Below are 23,139 nucleotides of genomic sequence, written 5' to 3'. Positions count from 1 at the left end.
ATTCATACCGCCTTGTTCCCGCATTCATACCGCTTTGTTTCCGCAGCCATACCGCTTAGATTTCTTTATAGCACCCTTTGGAGACTAGCACATCAAGCTTCTCATGTGATGAGCCATAATTATGCTCCCATGACATTTAATCCGGGATTTATAATGCCAAAGGTATCGGGTCATGCACTTGGGTTTAAGTTTAGGATTAGGGTGATGATCATGGTTTAGTGAAATGTTGGATCCACTGTTTAATTTAAGGATTCGACTACGGTGTCGAAGGAGCAACGCACTATGAACATGACGGACAAAGAAAGCGGAAAAAATATACAGTTCCTCAGGTAGACTAAGGAACATTCCTTCACTGATATTATGTAAAAAAAAAAATGTGTAGAGCAGGTGTCACATGCATATTCACCTGTTCTACACAATTTTACATAATAGCAGTGAAGGGATGTTCCTTTGTCTACCACATTATTGTTAAGGGTAGAATGAGGAACTTATATTTTGTCCTCTTACGTTGTCCGTCATATTCATGATGGCATTACGGTTTATTGGTACGCCTATAATGTCAAAGCTACATATAATGGTCAAGACCAAAAGGGGAGAAATCCGCCTATAAATATTTCAAATACCTGTCACGTGATTCATTTTGTTGTCCCTAACGACGGTGTAACCATCCCCACCTCCAGCAAGAAAGCTGTTGGTGACGATCTTGTAAACACGCTCCACATCGAGCGGCTCGTAATGCGGTACCGTGCAGTTGGTACAGATAGCCTCGGCTGATACTACACGACTCCCTGGCTCTCTGGCCAGACTGTACGTAACTCTTAAACCTGTAATTCGATCAAAGAAAAAAACATGGGGAGATGGTAAAATGGTGAATGTTACACATAACTGCCTGCGTTTCACTCATCATCACATGTTTGCCACCCGTGTGTATCACAGCATAATCTATTTGAAATACAACGAAAAATTACTGCATCTGTTTTACCCTAGGCACATGGATGAAGCAAAACCAAGACCGTCAAACATTAAACTCAAATGATCGAGTTATAGATCGGTTCGTTGGTGTGACTTGGTTATCAGCTGACATGCACGGGAAGTAGAATTACGAAATCCAAATTTAACCTAATAGGCCATTTTCGTAGTGTAAACAAATTTATGCATATGCCCTTGTGAAGCGCCTCGATAGGAATTATTTTATTCACCTGTTACGAACAATGTATCTCAGTAGTCCGAATAAATGTATCTAAATAGTCCGAATAAATGTATCTAAATAGTCAGAATAAATGTATCTAAATAGTCAGAATTCAAATTACAGACTTGCGCTACCGAAGAACACGTAATATATCCAATTTCACTTATGACTATTGAGGTACAATTATTCGTAACAGATGAATCAATTAATTCGTTATAAATTTGATTACATTACGAAAATGAAGAAAAAGATGTAGGCAAAAAACATATTACTACGAGCAGTAATTACTAGTCCATAAATCATATGAACCATAGGCCTATCAAACCTTCATGAGGCCTTTAAGGTGCTAGCAGGTTTAACCTCATTCAACTTACACGTCGACGTGGCTTTCAACAGACTTCTCCATTATCCCGCATGCACATATTCAATGTATTAAATTTCTTTTTATACAAAGCAATACTGATTGATGTATTCAGGATTGAATTACGGAAAGCACCCCCTCCCCCCAACAAAAGAAAATACGGCATAAAGTCAAATTAGACCATAACTGAGAAAGTACGATGGGATTGGCTCTATAACAAATATCTTCATGAAAGTACCCCCCCCCCCCACCCTCCCGTTCATCCCCACCGAGTATTCAGAATTGGATAAATGAAAGAAGACGAAATGTAAGACGAAAATGGGTTTTACAAAAAAAGAGTTAAATGTGACCATGATTGAGGGCGTCAGCAAGATTAGAGAACAAACATTCTGATATACATGGTGCCCCCCCCCTCATTTCTTTCCATAGGTCCATAATATGATAATAATGGTACATCTTCAGGTCATCACAGCATAATTATTATTCATATTTGGATCTGTGGGGAAATCATCATGTCCTTATTCCAAAATATAATTGACATGAAAGACGTTTGGAACAAAGCGCGTCGGAACAATGTGTATCGCCGGCTGGGAATATGGTGGTGCTAGAACTTAGGGGTGTTGAAACTAATGAGTGTCGAAACATAGAAGTGTCGAGATAATTATACGGCTTTATAAACAAAGAGGTATCAAAGGCTGGAATAGAATTGAGGTTTGGAACATGCGAGTGGAACATGGCTGTTGCAACAATATGGTGTCAGAGTATAAGAAGCTTTCAAACATCGGGGTTTAATAACAAGAATGGTATAGACGAAGGCGTGGGTGGAGTGCATAACTAAAATTTAAAAAAATAACATCCAACCCTCACCAACAAATATAGCCCACGAGACCGACAGCCTCCCAGACGACAGTCCACGGAACGGACACGCCATGAGACCGACATTGTCAGTTTCGCGACACCTTCTGAAAAGTTATCAGACTAAATGTATTTGGTTCACGATAGCGATGGCCCAAAAGACCAATGTGTCGGTCTCGCAGGCCTCTAACGACTTCTCTGAGGGTTCACTGTACCTTCGTACTGTGCTCTCATGGGCTGTTAATTCGCCTACTTGGAAACCCCAGTTCTGAAAAGACGTTCACGCATTACCGGTAAAAACACTCCTTCAACTGACCTGCAACTTGAAGAAATCTTCCATCCAGCGTGTCCAAGTCGAACATAATGACAGCATTCTCCAAGGCTTCTAAGAGATGAATACCACGTAGCTCTAAAACATCAACCGTGTTGCCGAATGGAAGAACATTAGCGATGTCACCGATCGTGATGTCTCCTGCGGTAATAAAGGATAATGTGATCATGGAACATTTATCTAAATAATCATTCAAATTAAATTTAAGTCGATCGCCAAAAACTTTCGAGAAATAAAACCCCAAACAATTTAAATTTATACTTGTATATACCATATAAATCATGTTCTGATTTCACAATGCGTCCTTGTTGTGCTTGCACTTAGGCTTGCACCCTCCCCCTACCCCGCCCCCCCCCCCCTTTTAATTCGATAACTTGTCTGTTTGTTTTTTTTGCCACGCCGCCTCATTATTTATACCTTAACAAAGCTGTAGAACCAGCAGGTCCGTAGGTCCCTGACTAACTCTTACCCTGACTAATCGAAGCCCTGATCGAGCCAGCGTTCATCAGCGCAATCCCGACATCGTTCCATCGCAGTTCATCTGGGTTCTTGTTGTTCTGACTGACCATAGCGTCTGAGACCAGGTTGCCTAGATTACATTCACGAGCTCGACACATCGAACGTTCTCCTTCTAGGAAGGCATGGGATATCCCAACGAACATCACCGACGAGTTCCGAACGACCCCGGCCCATTCTTCTATCTCATCGAGTATCGCTTGATCTATATTTGGAGCAAAAGGTGAAAGAAAATAATCGCAATCAACCGTCATTCTTGCCAATACATAGTATCTTAAAGGCCAAGTCCCCTGCAAAAAAAAGTTACTCATAATAGAAGCAGAATATCAGACACACCAATCGGATAATTAATAAGAAAGTTATGAAGTTTTAATGACATGGAAAACTTTGAACATCACAAGACATATTGTCAACTCACTCATGAGTCAATGTGTCATTGCCTCATTATCCACTAATTGTTTTCTTTATATTGATAATACAAATTTCCTTTTTTTCCCCCAAGAATATTATTCCTCACACCCGCATCCAAGTTATATTAATAGTAATATGTTTTTGTGTGGACGCACTAATATAGATGATTTTCTTCAGTTAGATCATGAAAAATGTGAATTTTGATAATTTTCTTACTTAAGAATCAATAATTATGAATATAAAATATTCAGAAATAGTATCAATTCTTCAAAGTTTATAAGAGATTTTGTGAAAATTAATGTCATGCACATAATATGATACAAATCATATAACTTGGGCAAAGGCATTGTGCTGATGTAACAAGGAAGTCTAGAAATGTTCATTGATTGGATATAAATGCACTTCAGACGAGCAAATGGCTTTCACGCTGAGACATTCCATCATGCTCAATGATTTATGAGGGGTCATGTATAATAGTATATGTATATCCAACTAAATTAGAAATATCTCAGACACTGGTACAGAAACATTGCCCTGAATTATGCATCCACTAAGTCAAATCTCTTCTCTGTTCCAATTTAGTAGGTTGAGCAACTCTTATCAAACAGGGGCGTAATTGCACCCAATTTGACAGGTGAATCGGATCATATTTGCTAGACAGTTTGCCGAATATTGTTCCAGAGCCTCTCCCCAAAGTCCTGAATTTGTTTGACCTTGATAGTTTGAAAACTATAATTGCCATGTATCACCTCCAACCCCCCCCCCCCCCCCCCGGTCAAGGCTGGACTCACTTTGCATTAGACCACTGTGTCTTTGCTGTTTACGTTAGTTTATGCAACATTATTATTTTTCAATGTGTTCTCATAAATGCTTTGATAATTTACGCTGACCATTTGAATATCCCTCTCATATCATGATGATGAAGCCGGTTTCTGTCTTTAACACGGCAAAGCACTTTCTTACAAGGAAATTAGAGAAAATACGTATTTCTGCACTGGAGAAGTTCCTGACAAACACCTCATCAAATGATTGACATCAAAGACTCTCAAAATTGCGCTGAATCACAAGTACACTGAGTGACGAATACAAGGCGTGAAAATTCCATTTAAACTTCAACTTCAAATAAATGATCTCATTTTGTCATTCGAAATTCTTTCACGCCCTATGCATACTCGGCATGATATTTTGTTTCACGTTCCCAAGCTTTTAGCTTAAAATCATATTGCTCTTGTCACCTCAAAACAGTGAAAACAAACCTTCTGGTGATTATCTTCAAACGCTCTGCTTTTGAAAGTTAAAAAAAGTTCCAAATAAATATTTTCAATTTGCCATATATACATGTATATTCACGATCATGTCCATGAGATTGTTATTGTGATGATGATGATTTACGAAAATATATCCACGACTGCTGTGGTAAAAAAAATTGTCAAAATTGAAAAACAGACGTTTAAATCAATCTTTAAAAAAAGATTGCCGATGATATAAATGTATCATTTTACATTTGCTTTACTCTTGGCTTAACGGTTATCCACTTAATTGTATTTCATACTTCCTCTTACCTAGTATAGCCTGATATTATATGAAAAGAACAAGAACAATTATTTCATTAAGTTATCATGGTTATCAAACATTAAATCACATGATCGTGACTAAGAAAAAAACTCAAACATGCTCGAACGTGTCGACAGTAATATAATTCTATAATCTTACATTTCAGTATTTCATAAACATGTTGTACCTCGACAAACACTTCTTTTTCAAAAAGTTTTGTAAGCAGCTCGGCGCGAATTGTTTTCTTCACTTCACGGTACACATCATACCCAAGACATTTTTTGTTAGGCTACCTGAATAAATATTGAAGCTTCTATAGTCATTTTCATAGTTTGCTGAACTTTGAAATAACAAATATTAAACCCTTTTGTCGTATTGTCTTTTTGCTGACAAAACGAGTTTGACAGACATGTATTGTGATGGGATGTATATCGAGAAAACAAGAGCAAAATGAGTGGTAGCTAAACGGGGCGGCAACGATAAGGCAAATATTAATCGTGTGATATCACACACATCTCGGCATATAGTCTCTTTAACTTAACAAATACATTTCGATGGCAAGATATTGGTTAACTAAAATATTTCTAAAGATGATTTACGTCGGATCATCTGATTCATAGTTATATAAATCAAATTGTTTGTCGCTTCCTTTCACTTTCCTTTATACTGGGTTTATTTGCAGTGTCTGGTGGGGAGGTGCGTGATAACAAGTTTTTCGTTTTTAGTTATTGTTTCAAAGAGAAAAAATATTCAATTTTGCGTCAAATCTTAACAAGTGATGCATCGAGGAGTCAAGACGTTTGAAGAGGAACCAGCATTATAAAGGTGGAGGAGGGAGGGGGCGTGGATCTCATTCGCTGATTGAACATCAAGTTAGCAAGGGGGCTAATTAGGGAGAAGGGTATAGGAGCGGTCGTAGCGTCTGCGTTTCACTTTCCCTTTCTCTCATTTCTCTTCTACTCAACCCTCCCTCTCCCCCATCGTCTCTTTCCCTCTTCCTCTCTTTCTCTCTCCCTCTTTTTTGTTTCTCTCTCTCTTCTATTTCTCTCGTATTCTCTCTCACTCTTCTCTATCTATGTCTATCCACTATCTATCTATCTATCTATCAACTCATCTATTTGTTTTCATCTATATCTTTCTTTTTACATTTTCATTTCCCCCTCTTCTCTACCTTAGATTGGGGGTATGTGCCCCCGTACCACAGTGACTACCCCACTGGTCCTTATCCCCTACAATCTTTTTTGTTTTGTTCAATAACGTATTGACATATTATTCAGCAATCGTTTTATACATGTATACATAGAGAGTTGACGTTTGGGGTGGAGAAGGGTCAAGATGTAGACGGATGACTCATTTCATTTCTTAAGGCATAACCTGAAGACATCGTGACATGCAATCTCAAAATATTTTGTTCACTTTATATTTAGGTAAGGTTCTATGTCCCATTTGCAGGCCAAAAAAATGAAAAAGTCAAGCCCCAATGGCAATTCGAATATCATACTAATTTAGAACTTCCTTCAAAACGAAAGGGCTTGAAAATGTCTTTTTGTTGAAAAATAACGATCATTGGTTGTCGAATCGACTTTAGGGATTGCAATCCTTTAATGAAATTGTACCGAATGGTCGTATGTTTTGTGCTGCGCAAAGATTCAATGAGTAGGTTATTGATGTAGACCAAATGCTCATGTACCCTTTACAGCTCATTTATGTATTACCAAAGAAATCCGTCACTCACTCAATATTGTCTGACAGTGAAGTCTAGCAAGTAAACGAGTTTCCTTGCATAATTATTATTGGCAAGATTGACATTCACAATTGTATAGCAAACAAGTTAAAAGAAAAAGTCCCCTGTTTTCGTAACACTACATGTTGGGGAAAACGAGTATGGTAAAAACCGGTCACTCAAAGATTATTATTTTTATGAGGCACTTCTTGATCAATTTGAAGTGCGATTTTGTAAGGCTTCAATATTACACAATGCCATAGACACTGATAACACGGAGGGCCGTGCATCTCAGATTTAACTTTGTTAAACGATGCCTTTAAAGAACGTGAGTTAGAATCGAGTTGATAAAGATGGATAAATATTCAATGAATATTTCACTCAAACTGCTAGTCGATATGATACTGAATATACCTTTAATGAATTAACTGATAAAATATTTTCGCGTGTTTCTATAGCAGAGGATTTTGTTCTCAAAGAGCTTTCCAAATTATCTATTTTTAAATCTAGTGGTATTGACAATCTACATCCACGTCTTTTGAAGCTCGCTTCACCATTCATTACAAAACCACTTACACATTTTAAAAGAAATTCATTTTCCACTGGTTTTGTTCCTGTTGAATGGAGGAGCTCAAGGATAATGCCTATTTTTTAGGGCGGAGACAATAAGAGGCCATCCAACTTTTGTCCGATTTTGGTTCTTTCACATATTGTTAAGATTTTAGAAAAGGCAGTACACTCCCAATTGTATGATTATCTCAATGATAATGGTCTTCTTAGTAATAGGCAATCCGGATTCCGACCGCTTCATTCAACAGGAACGGCGCTATTTGATGTAAATGATTTCTTACTAGGGGATAGATAGGGGTCTTACATGTATCTCCGGTGCATTATTTTTGGACCTGAAACGTGCGTTCGATTCGGTGAATCACGATATTTTTCTACAAATTAGACAAATATCGTGTAGAAGGAAAAGAATTGGTCTGGTTTAAAAGTTACTTAAGTGATCGATAACAATGCGTCGTGTTATATCGAAGCCCTACAAAAATGCGCTTCAAAATGATCACGAATTGCCTCAAAAAAAATTAAAAACCTTTGAGTGACCGGTTTTACCATACTCATTTCCCCCAATTGACTATAGTGTTATCAAAACCGTTATAAAGACGCAAAATAAAAATTTCGATTTTCAATCATAAATATCTTGATAATCAAACAGGCGATCGGCTTGTAAAAGTCATGGGATTCCTGACTGATCTAAAGGTTTATAATAATCATTGCAGCATGAGCTAAATCCAGTATTTTGTTTCAGAATCTGAGACAAAGTGAGATCAATATTGGGCCCCCTTCTTTTTAATGTTTTTATTAATGACCTCTGTAATTTGCCCTATTTTGAAAATACTAAAATATGTTTATTCGCCGATGATGCGGCAATATTTTGCCAAGACAAATTAAACAAATAAATAATGAGTTTGGCGCCATCAGGGGCAAATGAGGTACCAACCTTGTTCGATGGAGCTATCCATTAGAATGGGATTCCCTTCGTAGGCTATGACCTCGCCCTCATCGTTGAAGGTGATATTGAGACGTCCCAGGTACTTGCCGAATGTGTAGTCCTGTACAACCAATGCACGACCACCACCCTGCTGATCATCGACTACCTGTGGGTAATCACCGTATGGTACCTCTGAAGACGGAGGATCACCTACAACGAAAAAGAAGAAACGAATAATAGAAATACACTTTTTTTTATAAATGTAATGCTTCCTGGGAGAAATTTCAATAGTTTGAACATAATTTGTGGCTTACACCCAGTAAATAAGATCGATTGATCGATTCAAATCGATGAGGCTTCTTGACTCCTCCAGTGGCGGGGGCACTCTTTCTGGCAGCTTTGGTTGCCAGCTGCTTGCGGGGAGCCTTCCCTCCTGTAGCTTTTGACTCAATTTCACATCAATTTCTTCAAAAAGTTCTGTCGTCATTTGGTTTCGGTCCATCCTTTCAAAAGTGGGTTAAAGTTTTATACACGAACACTCTAAGTTGTGTATTAACTGAAGGAGGGTCCACTGGTTATTTCAAAGTAGAAAGGGGAGTAAGACAGGGAGACCCTCTTTCTCCGTACCTCTTTATCTTGTGTATTGAAGTAATGGCACACAAATTACGAATAGATAATTTGGTGGACGGAATTAATTTTGGAGATAAGGAAACTAAACTAGTAACTTATGCGGATGATATGACAATTTGTGTTCGCAATAAAAAATCAATTAATAGGTTAAAAGTATTATTTGCAGATTTCGAAAAAATTTCTGGACTGAAAATAAACAACGACAAGACTAAAATATTAAGGTTAGGTTTATGTCAACGTTTAGATTGTGATTTTGCTTTTGGCGAAATAGTTGACTTTCTTAAGGTTTTAGGGATTTTCTTTTCCCTCGATGAACACAAGAAAGAAGATCTAAATTATAAAGAAATCTTAAGTAAAATAAAAACACTTTTAAATTTTTGGAAGCAAAGAGATTTAACACTTATGGGTAAGATTCAACTATTGAAGGTGCACATTTATTCTAAAGTTCTTTATCGGGCGTCACTTACTCCTGTTCCAAAATGGGTTTATGATTCACTGGATGAATTAACTTTTGATTTCATATGGAAAGGAAAAACAGATAAAATCAATAGAAACACCATGTTCTTAGACTATAAGCAAGGGGGGTTAAAGATGTTAAATTTTTCTGCACAAGTTAAATCGCAGCGAATTATGTGGATTCAAAAACTTCTAAACAAAGATGAAGACATGAAATGGAAACAATATTTTAACTTTGTCACTGAACACGTGGGTGGAGATTTGATATTTTCATGTGACTATATACCAAGTTTATTAAAAGTGAAAGCTCCACAATTTTATATGGATTTATTAGAAGATTGGGTGAATACAAGACATATAAGGAGTATAGACATTGGTGATGTGGTAATTTTTAATAATAAACTTATTCGATATAAAGGAAGTTGTATATACGATAAGAGGTTGTATGACAAAGGAATTTACAAATTAAAACATATTCTGGAAAACGATGGTAAACTAAAATGTGACAGGCATTTTATCGATTTAGGTGTTGAAGTAAATGAAATTGAAAAGATCAAGCACTTTTATGCCTGTTTACCAGTTTGTTGGAAAAATAATTTTAGAAAGGGAGAAGAAAAAAATAATTCTGGAACTGATTTCACTTTGGGGAAGAAAACAACTAATATAGCTGATCTAAAATCAAAACAAATTTATGTACAATTAATAAAGAAAGATGATTTTAAACCTTTGGTTTTTGAGAGAATTGGAAGGAACTATGGTTTTTCCTGTAAGGAAATAGAAAACATATTTTTAAGACTAAGACAGTGTACACTTAACAGTCGATTAAGAGAGTTTCAGTTCAAACTTATACATAATATATTATATACAAACCATCACCTCTTCCGTTTTGGTCTTGTCTCGACTAAGTTATGCTCATTTTGCGAAAAAGATGAAGAAACATATAAACATTTATTCTATACTTGTGAATTTGCACAATCAGTGTGGGGAATGTGCACGAGATTTTTAGACTTTGAAATACACAACTGTAGTTTGGAGGAAATTCTGTATGGGAAAGAAGAGAGTAATAAAGGAAAATATCAATTAATGAATCATGTTTTAATTCTTGTTAAATATCTGATTTATAGAAATAGAGAACTTAAAAAACCACCCTCTTTTAATGAAATAAAGAATAGTATAATAGGGGATAAAGTAGAAGAAAGGAAATTGGCTGCAATGAGGGGAACTCTCACTATTCATTTTTCGAAATGGGAAAACCTGAGTATTAGACAAACAATTGGAACCCAGAGCCAGTCGTCCACCGGTTAAGAGGGGGGGGGGGGGAGGGGGATAAGGGAGAGGTCGGGTAGGGTAGGGTTAACAAAAAGAGAAAACTTTTTTCTCAGGACAACAGTATAAAAGAAGTATAAGTTGCTACATTGTTAAAACAAAAATTTTGGATTATATAACTGCATATGTTTTCTTTGAAAATATGAATTTTTGTGTCGAATATGATGTATAGGAACTAACTATGTAAGTTTTCTTTGAAGTCGTTTGTAAGACAAAAATTTATACTGATTTATAATGTCATCACATTTGCAGTGAGTGTTACATATGATGATTGTAATTTGTACTATGATTATAATTTGTTTCAAGAGAGAAAAGAATAAAAACTGACCATAAAAAAAAAAAAAAAAAATCCCGCTGGTTCCAAGATTTGTTCTGACTTGTTTTTCAATTACAGATCGATCAATCGATTTCTATTACGTCTATGGTGTAAGCCACAAATATGTTCAAACTAGAAATACACTGTTGCCCATATTGTTTATTAAAACATCATTTATTCTTGGTAGATAGAGTAATAAATCAATATCCATGACTCTTTAGATCTATCAAGAATAAACCAGATTGTCACGATGATCTCATAAAATAGGTCAGAATTTTTCGAACTTTATTGGCACGGTGTAAATACGACAACACGCCAAACATGACAATCATATTCATTACCCACCACGCAAAGGCTCTCCTGAATACAGTTAACAATATAATCATTCCTACCTCTTGTAGATTTGATGCTTTTTAAATTTTAACTCAAGAATGAAAGGTGGACTGGTTGTATAAAGGCATTTGGTGAATACTTTTATTATAAGCTTTAAGCTTTAATATACCGCATTCTCAAGAAACAGAAATCGGGGCAAATAATTTGTTCACATGCTTTACGAAACCTGGTAAGGGTATGAATAATTTAGTTGTTAATTGTATATCCCACTGTTTTAGCTATATGCTATGAGCTCACGGCATTCAGGGAATTCCTTCCTATAATACCAGGTTTCCATTCATCGACTGGTTGGAGAGAGAGAGAGAGAGAGAGAGAGAGAGACTGGTACATGTCAAGGGATATTTCATGCTGCGCCGGGGGCTCGAACCCCCCGACCTTCAAGTTTTCAAAGTACACATCGAGGCAAAAAAATACTTTAACACTCTGTGCAGTTGAGTTTCTCAGCCATCGTAAAATAAAGGTCCTGCTCATACGGTCATGAGTTGAGAATCCTTCTAACGCGATTTGAGGACACGTATTTACCTTCATAATGTATCATTCGAACATCGAAGAAGCTCCGATCTCAAGCTCCAACTAAGATTTGAGACCGTATTTTATATGTATATTTACTATTCTAGGGCAATTACCGCGGTATAAACTCTATTCCAACCAAGAAGAGGATGCCAAAACGAAATCATGTACATAATATTTTGATAATATTATTCGGCTTTTACATAGCGCTTAATACATCAACGATGTGTCTAAGCGCTTTACAGATAAACAGTATTACCCCGGTCATCGGATTTAGGGTTACCCCCACACAGTATATGCACATTCTCTACTCCCTGTGGAGCATTCCAGTCAGGCGTCATTTTTACAAGGCTCATTTAGGAATGCCCAATTTTAAAATAAGAGAGGAAATGTTCAGTGTTTCCCATACGGGCTCCGATGGTCGACTATATTGAGCTCTGGCTGAACAAGAAAGTTGCCAAGGATAAATTGATTTCTAAGCATAGAGTTAGTTGCTGACCACGGACGTGGAGCTCATTTTGGAATTCGCAAGTGAGATTTTCTTCGGGATGTCAAATCCAGTTTGAAGGAGAATATTGTATACGGATATGATCACCGGTCAGACCTGATCAATCTTTCTATTGGTCTTCTCCGTTGCCAAACGAGGCGTGAGTTGGGGCTACAGCTTCTCTCTACTAAAGTCATTTTTAAAGAAAGTAATTATAACCTTAGAAACCAAACACTCATTTTCTAAGAAACAGTACTCTTTATATCACATCTCGGCTATTTAATCACCTACCCCAGTGCACCAGAAAAGAAACTCGGCTTTCAAACTTTATAAAATCGATCGGTGGTATTTTACCCCCTACGTTCTAATTGTCATTGTCTATCTTTGCCTCTGTCATTATCCCTCTCTATTCCTATCTTCTCCGTTGGCAAACGAGGCATGAGTTGGGGCTACAGCTTCTCTCTACTGAAGTCTTTTTTTTTAAAGTAATTATTACCTTAGAAACAGGGAATGTACTATTAACATACCTACTGGTAAACCGAACACTAATTTTCTAAGAAGCAGTAATATCGCATCTCGGCTATTCAATAACCTAACCAGAAAAACAACTAGGCCTTCAAACTTTATGGCCCGAATTCACAAAGCAAGGTTCGAGCCCAGACCAAGGTTTGTAAATAACAAAAGGAGGTTTGGCGAAACAAAAGGAGGTTTGAGCTCAACCCTTGGTCTGGGCTCAAACCTTGCTTTGTGAATTCGGGCCATTAAAGACGATCGATGGTATTTTACCCCCTACGTTTTAATTGTCATTGTCTATTTTTGTCTCTGTCTCTCTCCCTCTCTATTCCTATCTTCTCATCTCTCTCGCTTTCTCACTCAATCTACCTCTGATTATTTGTTTTACACATATATGTATTCTTGATATTAAGATTTATTTCCACATTTGTATTCTTGTTATTTTAATTTGTATTATGAATTATATTTGTTTTGTTTATGTATATTGTGTGAATGTTTTTTAACGGACTTGCTGAAAAAACAGCCGTATGGCTGATAGCAGGTGTTTTAACCGTGGTTAGATAAATAAAACAAACAAACGAACGAACCCCTCTTATGTAAAAAGAAAAATATATTTGGCATTCATCACCTCAAGTTCGGACAGCCAGAAGGTCTATTTGAAATTACTTTTATACCTTTTTATTTATCATGTATGTCTATGAGATAAGTCGATTTTCACTAACATATAGAGTAAAATTTCGGCTCACTCGCTTCGCTCCCTTGCCAAACGTATTCCGGGAACATACGTAAGCTCCATCACCTTACACACCCCCCCCCCCCCTCCGACGAAGTCATTCCACTTACATCTATGGCCCTCTTACAGCTCTATCTGAAGAAACACAATGCAGTTTGTATTATACCATATAGATCCTAAAAGGGCTACATTATGTCAATCAAATTTACAAACTTCGCCAAAGCTATGTACTACCTTTAAGAGGTGTATGGGTTTTTTGTTTTTTTGTCACCGGTACGTGAAGCCTTCCCGCTATTTACGATTCAGAAGGAGGGGGGGGGGAGGGGGAGAGAAAAATTGTTCGGCTTTATGAAGGTCTTGAGAACATGCGAACAGTTTGTTTGCCAAAGAAAGACTTTGCCAAAGAAAGACTTAACCTTATGCACTCACATGCAGTGAATGTGTTCACCTGTGTTCAGACTATTGTCCATCGGGAAGTACAAAAGAAATTGTTCATAATCCAATTTCATGACTGGCTGCGAACTAGAATGACAGGTACCAAGCTGTTTTCATTGGACACAGATTGAGATTAAGACGTTTTGCAATATATAAGAACTTCGGTAAGTCTGGTAAAATGTGATATCGAGGAGGATTTTTGATTAGGTTAGTGAATTTAACTTGATTAACAAAAGTTATTTTTACTTGAACCAGAGCCCTTGGCCCCCTACAATGCATCTTCCAGAAAAAAAAATATAATTCAATTATTCCAAAAAGCATTTCCCTCATCAGTAAAGGTATACTGTAGTTCAAAAACGCGCGTGATTACTTTATCTTTATTTTCTGATTATTCCAAAACATCGACTGGTCCGATGAAGATCGCGAATAAGTTGATTGTTTTTTCTTTACCCAGGGTAGCCACACCAGTATGCTCTTCCCCAGGCCCTGCAATTATTACCCGAGCAATTGCCAAGTACTAATATACACCTGGGTACAGACGGACATAATGCGGGTTGGCAAGACTAAAGTTGTCCGAGGATCTGAGCAGTGATCAAACCCATCGAACTCGAATTAGAGAGCCTTCACCAATATACCAAACTGCTCTCGCTTCTGAAGTATGACTTTAGAAAAACGATGTATTTGCCAAACAAGAAAACACCGGGGATTGACAAGGGGAATGACAATAACATCCATTAAACCTGGAAGTACATAAATGTACAATGTACACAGCCAGGAGGTATTGTTATAAAAGGGAAACGCAGGATGTTAAACTTTTATACCGAATGCTATTGTTGGTCATTTTTTGTGATGGCTACCACGCCTACCACTGTACTAAAGCATGGCAAGCATACCTTTAATGTTGAAGGTAACGTGTTGTTAAAACTCGAGTGGGTTACAAAATGATTTCTCTGATCAGTTTAACTTTCAAAATAATTGATAAGCATACACATAATGAAAGGAGACCGCAACCTCTAAAAAGGTTCGCTCCAAGTTGAATGCGCTTTCATGGTTGTGAAGAAATAAGATGTCCAGGTTTTTTTTTTAAAGGCTTTACGCATGTATATGATGTGTTGTCTTGTCGTGCTTAAAGATAAAGGTGAGTTCTGGTAATGCGATTGCATTGTGAAAGAAAAAGTGTGGATTGGATCAGAAACAGTTGATTATGTAGCATGTAAGTATTGGTGTGCACTGCAAGGTTCATGATTCATCAAAATCATGATAAATTTGGCAAAGTCTTGGTAAAGTAACAAGCACTGTACACAGAAAGCTATATATGGGACAACACACATGGTGTCGGGGCTAGTACTACCTTGATTCCCTTGTCTTTCTATGCTCATTACTCAGCCAGTATACATTTTCTTCCAAAATTGTTTGGCACATGTCCTTTATTTGTAATCTTGAACATTCAGTGTAAATTTCGTTTGATTCTGTGAGAATTAATTTTCTTTTTTTTTTACCAGAACTGGAGTTTATCTTAAAGTATGATATACCATCCATATAGTGAAACAAAAACAGTGAAGACGGCCATTATATTGGCACTTTACTTTAACATCGGTTTTCTTCCATGCGTATATACGCTCTCTTTGCTGAAATGATCGGCTACATCTAAAAGGGTAATAAAATTTGCTACAGAAAGGAAAGCGAAATGCTTTCTTTGTACTTTCTTGTTTATTCATTACCAAAATATTTTTTGAAAGGGTGAATACCAAAGGTCTCCGATCAAGATTTGATTCATTTGATAATCATATCGCTACACCACTGTTTATTGACGTCTATTGTGGTTTATACAGGGTTGCTTGGAAGTGAACTCTTTCAGAGGTGCCTCGATTAAAGAGGGTTTATTTCAAAGATCCAATCTAAACGCTGACCTTTACCGCTGCTTAGCAAGATGCAAATCGATACCTTAATGTTTGCCCTTCTACTTCCAGGACAGTCTTCACGTCAAGAACCGGAGCCACAAGAAATCTTCATAATGGAACCAAATACCGGGTCATATTGTAAGCTCATGCGAGATAGAACACTGGTTGATGGCAACACCGCAAGGGTATTTTGCAGAGTGCAACGAATAAATAGGTATATGATAAAGGGGTACAGGCGAAGTCAAATGATTATGATGAATGAACGGTATATTCAAAGTGGATAAAGAATTAAATTAAATTGAGTTTAATACACATCTGAGATAAGCGTCAATATAAGTTTTATTAGCATGCGAACAGAGCAATTTAATAAAGGACTTAGAAAATGCTCTAAGATGCATATAAATTAATAGCGATTTTATCTTTATTATGATACATGCAATATACGCTCGATCAAAGAGTAGCTATTTTTTAATTTATATATATATATATATATATATATATATATATATAGATGAACGCGAATACAAACACTTTTTTTTTACTAAAAATTAAAGAGAAAAATAAAAATTGAAATATGTAAATTTTCACTCAATTACAAAAGAATCTCATACGATATCAGACTTGAATTATAAAACTCGATTTCTTTAATACTGTATAAGGTAGCATGATTGCAATGGCGAAGACATCGTTAGAGAATTCACGAATTGTTCGTATATGCATGGTACCTGCATGTTTCTTGGTATGGGGTTATAACAAAATTGCTTCAAAATATTATGTAAGATGATGTTTATGACCGATGTAACATCACGTTATCTCACCTGTATATAAGAATGTATCTGTATGACCACCGATGACCACGTCTACTCCTTCAACCATCCGAGCAATCTCCAAATCAGTTTTGATCCCTGAATGTCCTACTGCGATGATTTTATTGATGCCAGCTTGTCTAAAAGCATCCACCTCTATCTGTATCCTCTCAATCTCGGGATAAAAGATGCACTCGCCTGAGGTGAGAAAGAGGATATCAAAAGATAAACACATTAAAACATTGTTTGGAACAAGATGAATCGTAATAGAAGGCAGAAGTACAGAACAGGGGGTACCATGAACGAAAAATAGATTGGCCCTTAAAGTTAATCTCAAAGAGTTACTAAAACAGGTGACATAAAAAGAGCGGTGGTCTTTGATTGTTCATATTCATTGGCAGCGTGTGGTAAGAGTCAACTTTCGTAAGATTCTGTGTAGGTGTAATATATTCCTGACTGGTTTAATTTACGTTTTAAGTGCATTCTTTACCCTGACTTCATTTAATGCCATATAATTATAACAAATGATTGCTATGCTTGCAATGGCAGTCTGATCAATCATTTACGTTCATCGGAAAGAAAATAAGCGTTACTATACGATAACTACAGTAAATCATTGATGGGGCTGTTAATATAAAATTTTGGAGTGGTTTTCTAACCCTAGACATATGTTTTATTAGGAAATCGAATCTGTTTTTTCTTTCCACTTCTTGGTCGGTATAGGGTACATACTTTTAGAATTCTAATTTCATAAACTCATCCCTTAAGATATCTATCGATCATAACTTTAATTTGGAATTATCATTGTGTATTTTAATATTGTTAGTCCTTAAACCCTGTTTCCCTATCTCTTTCTCTGTCGATCTACCCCTCCCCATTTTTCCTCTCTCTCTCTCTCTCTCTCTCTCTCTCTCTCTCTCTCTCTCTCTCTCTCGTTTGATAGCGGAGGGGGGGGGGAATTCTCATATAATTCAGATCCAATTGGAAAGCGTTTGTAAATAGTTAAATGTATCTTTTCACCTTTTTTCAATTTCTCTCTATTTTCTGCTCCTTGATTTCCTTTCCTATTTCTCTAATTGCACACACGCCAAAAGACACAAACACAATCGGCCAGTAGTTTCAGAAAAACAAAAATGTCATGGGTCCTTTTATGTCTCAGACAAAAAAAAAAAATTGGGTGAGACCCGCGCCAATTGCCAGTGTATAGTAAGCCTATAGTCAACCGTGAATGGTGGAATTTTTCAATATCCGCTGAGTATCCATAACATGTACACATAATACGACTAAGAAGGTTTTAATATCACAGACTGGGTCACTATAATGGCTCCCATGGCCTGTACCCATTTCTTCGTTTTATTAAAACCCCACTCTGTAAGATGAATAGGTAATGCCTACTGTATCATGCTCGCTTATGCACAATTATAATACGTATACAGCGAGCAAGCGAATTGTTTTGTCTTCTTCAGGAGAAATAGACTAATAACTATTTGCTTTCATAAAATCGTTTATCACTAAATTCCTTCCCTGTATCCTAAATACACCGGCTTCTTTCGTTAAAAGAAATGTATGTCATATTCAGAATAAATTGTGTTTATTTCCTATAATAAGTCACAACAATGTTTATTACATGAGTTGTGTGAACAAGATGTCGGTCTATTACCTTTGTATTACATTTTAAATATCTATAATGGAATGAATAATGTAAACAGACACTTTATGAGGAACACGCATTGCATAGACAAATGATTTTACCTGACGATGAGATTTCATGAGTTTTGAAGTACGTGTAACCAATTAGTCCTATCTTTTCTCCGCTTAATTCTCGAATGACACTCTTTTGAAAAAGACCGTTGATGGAGGGTTCGGCTGACGCGTCGATGTTGCAACTTATAAGAGGAAAAGTTGTGTTTAGAAGAAATGGCCTCAAGCCTTCAGGCTCGTTGTCGAATTCATGATTTCCTATTGCCTGAAAGTGAAAAAAGGAAAAAGGGAAGAAATTTTTAAATAAAGAGACACAAATTGAGAAACTGGAACCATGGACCTCTTTTATGTAGGACCACGAATTTCAAATAATCAACTCGAGGATTGTTTTGTATTACCTATGGAAATCATCTTCGTATTATGTAATATATCATTGTCACGTCCATGCATGTCACAAGGTAACGCACAGGGCTATTGGAAATCCGCTTAGGTTGATTTTTCGAATGTATTTGCGATCGTTTTTTTGGATCGTGTTTTCACAAATATTCACATTATTTGCTCATACCGTTAGAATATTTGGTAGCAATTTAGTTTGTAAAATGTATTAGTAACTAATATTATTAAAGAGGATTAGCTCGAGCCAGATCAGACACAGCGAATGAAAGAAGGAGGAGGCCCAAAGTGTGAAGAGAAAAAGAAAAAGGTGGGATTAGAGCAAAGAAGATAAGGAATGAAAGGAAATTAGGAAAGGAGTCACATTACAACAAACTAAATCATGAAAACCAAATACGAATAAGGAGGGAATAACCAGGAGTTAAAGATAGTTTGTAATGCTATTTAAAGCGTAGGAGACCGAGACTCAATGATGTTCGTTCCTTAGATGGCAATAATCAGATAATAGGAAGGAGAGTGAAACGAATATTTAAGATTGATTTAAAACAAATAGAAAGCTTAGGAGAGATAGAAGAGAGCAGGAGAATAAAGTAAACGTAATGGGTAATTGATTGATTTGTATTCGACAAGCTTCCAATATACAACAATAAACAAGAATGACAGATCAAAATTAAGTAAGCTTGAACAAGTTTTAAATTCATGAAAGAATGAAGAAGAAACAGTTGCGGAACCAGCCCCCTGTTTCATATAACTTCTTTTCAATAAGAAATGCTGAAAATTCTATGACAAATTTGGTCGTGGCCAAACAAATGTAATGATTTCAATAGCTTATAACAACTATCGTTGCTTCTTATTGATAACAAGTTTTATGAAACAGAACCCGAAACCTGGACTTTAAAACGAAGAGCTGGAAGGGCCAGGGGAAATCTTGGGAATGATTTTTCCTCAATTCTCAGAAGAAAAAGGTGTCATTTCACCAGCTCTCAATGATGAGATAATTTGCTAAATACAATAGATGCCCCCTCCACAAATTAAATTTTGTTACAAGAAGTGATTGCAGGATGGAAAGGTACACTAAATTGTATGTATGTATTTTTTTTACTAATACTCATTTTTACCACCTTCGTATATAGGTTTTAAAATATTTTTTTTTCTTTTTTTTTTTGCTTAAATACAACATGACAATGCATTGGGTTTTTTGGTATTAAACAATGATTGATTATTTAGAAAAACCCGTATTTCATGAATATCCTCTATATTTATATCATATTACAGCATCTTTGATCATATTTATGTCATGATTATATTTCTTTGATATTTCTTTACAATATGTGGTTTAAAAACCAACTCATAACAAACCTTATATTTACGTTCACCTGTATACATACATACGAACTCATATTATTTATCTCTTCTTGGTGTGTCATCAGTAATTCTACTATTTTGTTATTCTTTATATGATATATGTTTTCTTATGTTTACTTTGTATTTTTATTGTATATGCACGGCCCCATTGTAAAACAGCTTAACAGCTGAACTGGGCTTTTACCGTGAATAAATAAATAAATCAAATCAAATCAAATATCTAGATCTTTAATTTGTTACATTAATATCATGCAATCGTATTAGTGGAAGGCCTATAAACATGATCAGCAGCATCTTTTACTTATTACTATCGTGACGTAAATTATCTTTGGTTGTATTGTCAAAGATAAATCATCTTCTACAATTTGACTTATAATTCGATATTGCAATCAGCGTATGAAGCATGTCGAGTATAGCAGGGAAAGCTATTCAAATGTCTACTAAATGTGTATACTATAATTTTTTTTAAAGGATATATGAGCAGATAAGAATAGGATTTAATTATCCCCGCACATCATGTTTTGATAATGAAATAAAAATGTGGAACAACGTGTTTTCGTACTCTTATTTATATATATATATATATATATATTAATGATAATAATAATAATAATAATGAAGGTATTTATTCAATATTCACCAACGCAGCTCGAGAGCTAAATTACAAATGATTTTAGAATAAAAAGTGCATTAACCTAATTAATTACAAACGGTGTACAACATAAACAAAATATTTCCTCATAATAGAATTGTAGAATTATTACGTTAGAACAGGAACAATGTATTTATCACAAATTAGGCTTGAAAGGGAAGTAGAAGAGCATGGTTGAGTTCCTGAAGCTAAGCTATTAAAGGGAAGTGGCGGGAAAATGCTCTCATCAGCCTCTTTTTTTCTGCTCCACTTCTCCTTTTCAAACTGATCTCAAAAGAGTCTTCTCAAACATTAGACGTCAATAATCTGATAATACAATTGACGAGTTAGGATGATCTGTATCTCTTTCTTCTTGTTGTCTTCTAAGTTTGAGTTCTGGGAAGAGGTGAAAGAAAATTTGTGGGCGTTTTAATTTCTATTATGCAAGTGTGGAAGAACACCGGAAAAAAAAAGTTTCCTGAAAAGCATGGCCCTTCAAATGCCTTAATATTCTAAATATGGTATGTAACAGCACAAAAATCGGGACAGATTTGTATGCCACATGTTCGTGTATAGTCCCATTTACATACGTATGCGTACAGTGCTTGTAACTTTACCAAGACTGGGTCAAATTCTTATCATGTTGATTATTCCAGAACCTTGCAGTACACACCAATACTTATATGCTAGATGATCAACCTTTTCTGATCGATTCCACAACGTTTCTTTCACAATGGAATCGCATGACCAGAACTCAACTTTATATTTAAGTAAAGTCTTGGGAATTACAATCTACAGATAATAACTTTTTTGTGTAATGCCATGCAAACTGTCGCTTGCAAGGCATTACACAACAAAACGAGTACAAATTCTGTAATAACACATAAGCTTTATAAGTATTAAATTGGAAAGAGAATACTGTAGTAATAGGCTAACTATAATGGGCAATTTATAATGATAATTACATGTAGAACAGAAACAGACGGCACAATGATTCCCCAAATTGTACTATTCAGTACACATTTATATTTTATTTTTTTTAAATACATATTTGCATGGTGTGTCAAAAAGAGAGTTGCTTTGGGAAAATATTTCCCAATGGCCAAAAGGAATGTACTTCAATGTACTCTTTGTGACAAAAAGGAGTATTCGGCTGTGAAATACACACACGCTAGAATGAATGTTATTATCACAATGCACCTGTTCAAGATAATAGTACATGTGAACTTGCTCTTAAATCAATAGTACGAGTGAGAATTGATGAAAATGTTGATGATCAAGATCATGAAAGAGTCCACAGGACTTTTTTTCCCCTCCAAATTCATGATTCGGTTACGAAAGACCTGTTTGCGTTTGGTGTTATCCGTATGTTATTATGAAATATCTGTTTATATTAACAACAACAAAAAAATCGGTTTAGTCGATATATCATTCAATGAGCCGAACGATAGAATGAGACTTATCGAATCACACACATACAACCTATGCACACATAAGCTTACGAGTACAATTTTGCCCGGGAGATGATGTCTATAGCCAGAATATCAACTTGGCTAGTTTTTGTTAAATAATGCGAGCAAGCGAAGCCAGCGAGCTGAAAATGTTGGCATTTGATTTGTAGTGACCATGAAATTGCGACGTGAAGCATATTACATAAGATTCAAAGATTTACAGATAGTCCATCCCGCTGCCATTTCTACATTTATGAAGGCTGTATTATCCCCCCTCAAAAAAAAAACCCTTCTCTCTCTTTCTCTCTCTCTCTCTTTCTCTCTCTTTCTATACCTTCCTCTCTCTCTCTCTTTCCCCTCTCTCTTTCTCTCTCTTTATATCTCTTTCTTTCTTTGTCGTACCCCTGTGGATGTCCATTTAGCTATATATTGTAGAAGAGCTTAAATAATTAGACGTTATGCTGCCAATGATGAAATCGATTGTTTCTTTATCTCACGGATAAGAAAAGGTTAGTTCAATATCGTGAATGGATTTTATTTGTTCGCCGCTTTTATAACCATCTCCCCTGGTTTTTTCTTGGAAATTTGACAGCTTTCTTGCACTAAATTCGGAACCATTATTCATCCTGTTTCATCTGTATTCATCACTTCTAAGGGCTC

General features: G+C 36.0%; 1 protein-coding gene across 2 annotated transcripts in view; it reads right to left on the bottom strand.

Moving 5' to 3' along the window:
- Positions 1 to 23,139, bottom strand: part of LOC105441125 (5'-nucleotidase-like) — a 55,128-nt gene that overhangs the window by 5,491 nt on the left and 26,498 nt on the right. For both annotated transcript variants that reach the window (XM_030994526.1, XM_030994525.1), the window contains exons 2-7: positions 18,691 to 18,904; positions 16,951 to 17,136; positions 8,442 to 8,642; positions 3,206 to 3,457; positions 2,722 to 2,877; positions 624 to 824 (exon numbers count right to left, since the gene is read on the bottom strand). In XM_030994526.1, coding sequence (XP_030850386.1) covers positions 624 to 824; positions 2,722 to 2,877; positions 3,206 to 3,457; positions 8,442 to 8,642; positions 16,951 to 17,136; positions 18,691 to 18,904 — 1,210 coding nt within the window. The remainder of the gene's footprint in view (positions 1 to 623; positions 825 to 2,721; positions 2,878 to 3,205; positions 3,458 to 8,441; positions 8,643 to 16,950; positions 17,137 to 18,690; positions 18,905 to 23,139) is intronic.

This window comes from Strongylocentrotus purpuratus, unplaced genomic scaffold (assembly GCF_000002235.5).
Source record: "Strongylocentrotus purpuratus isolate Spur 01 unplaced genomic scaffold, Spur_5.0 spur5_scaffold_21, whole genome shotgun sequence".
In the NCBI taxonomy this organism is placed as follows: Eukaryota; Metazoa; Echinodermata; class Echinoidea; order Camarodonta; family Strongylocentrotidae; genus Strongylocentrotus; species Strongylocentrotus purpuratus.
This window is presented reverse-complemented; position numbering and strand designations above follow the sequence as displayed.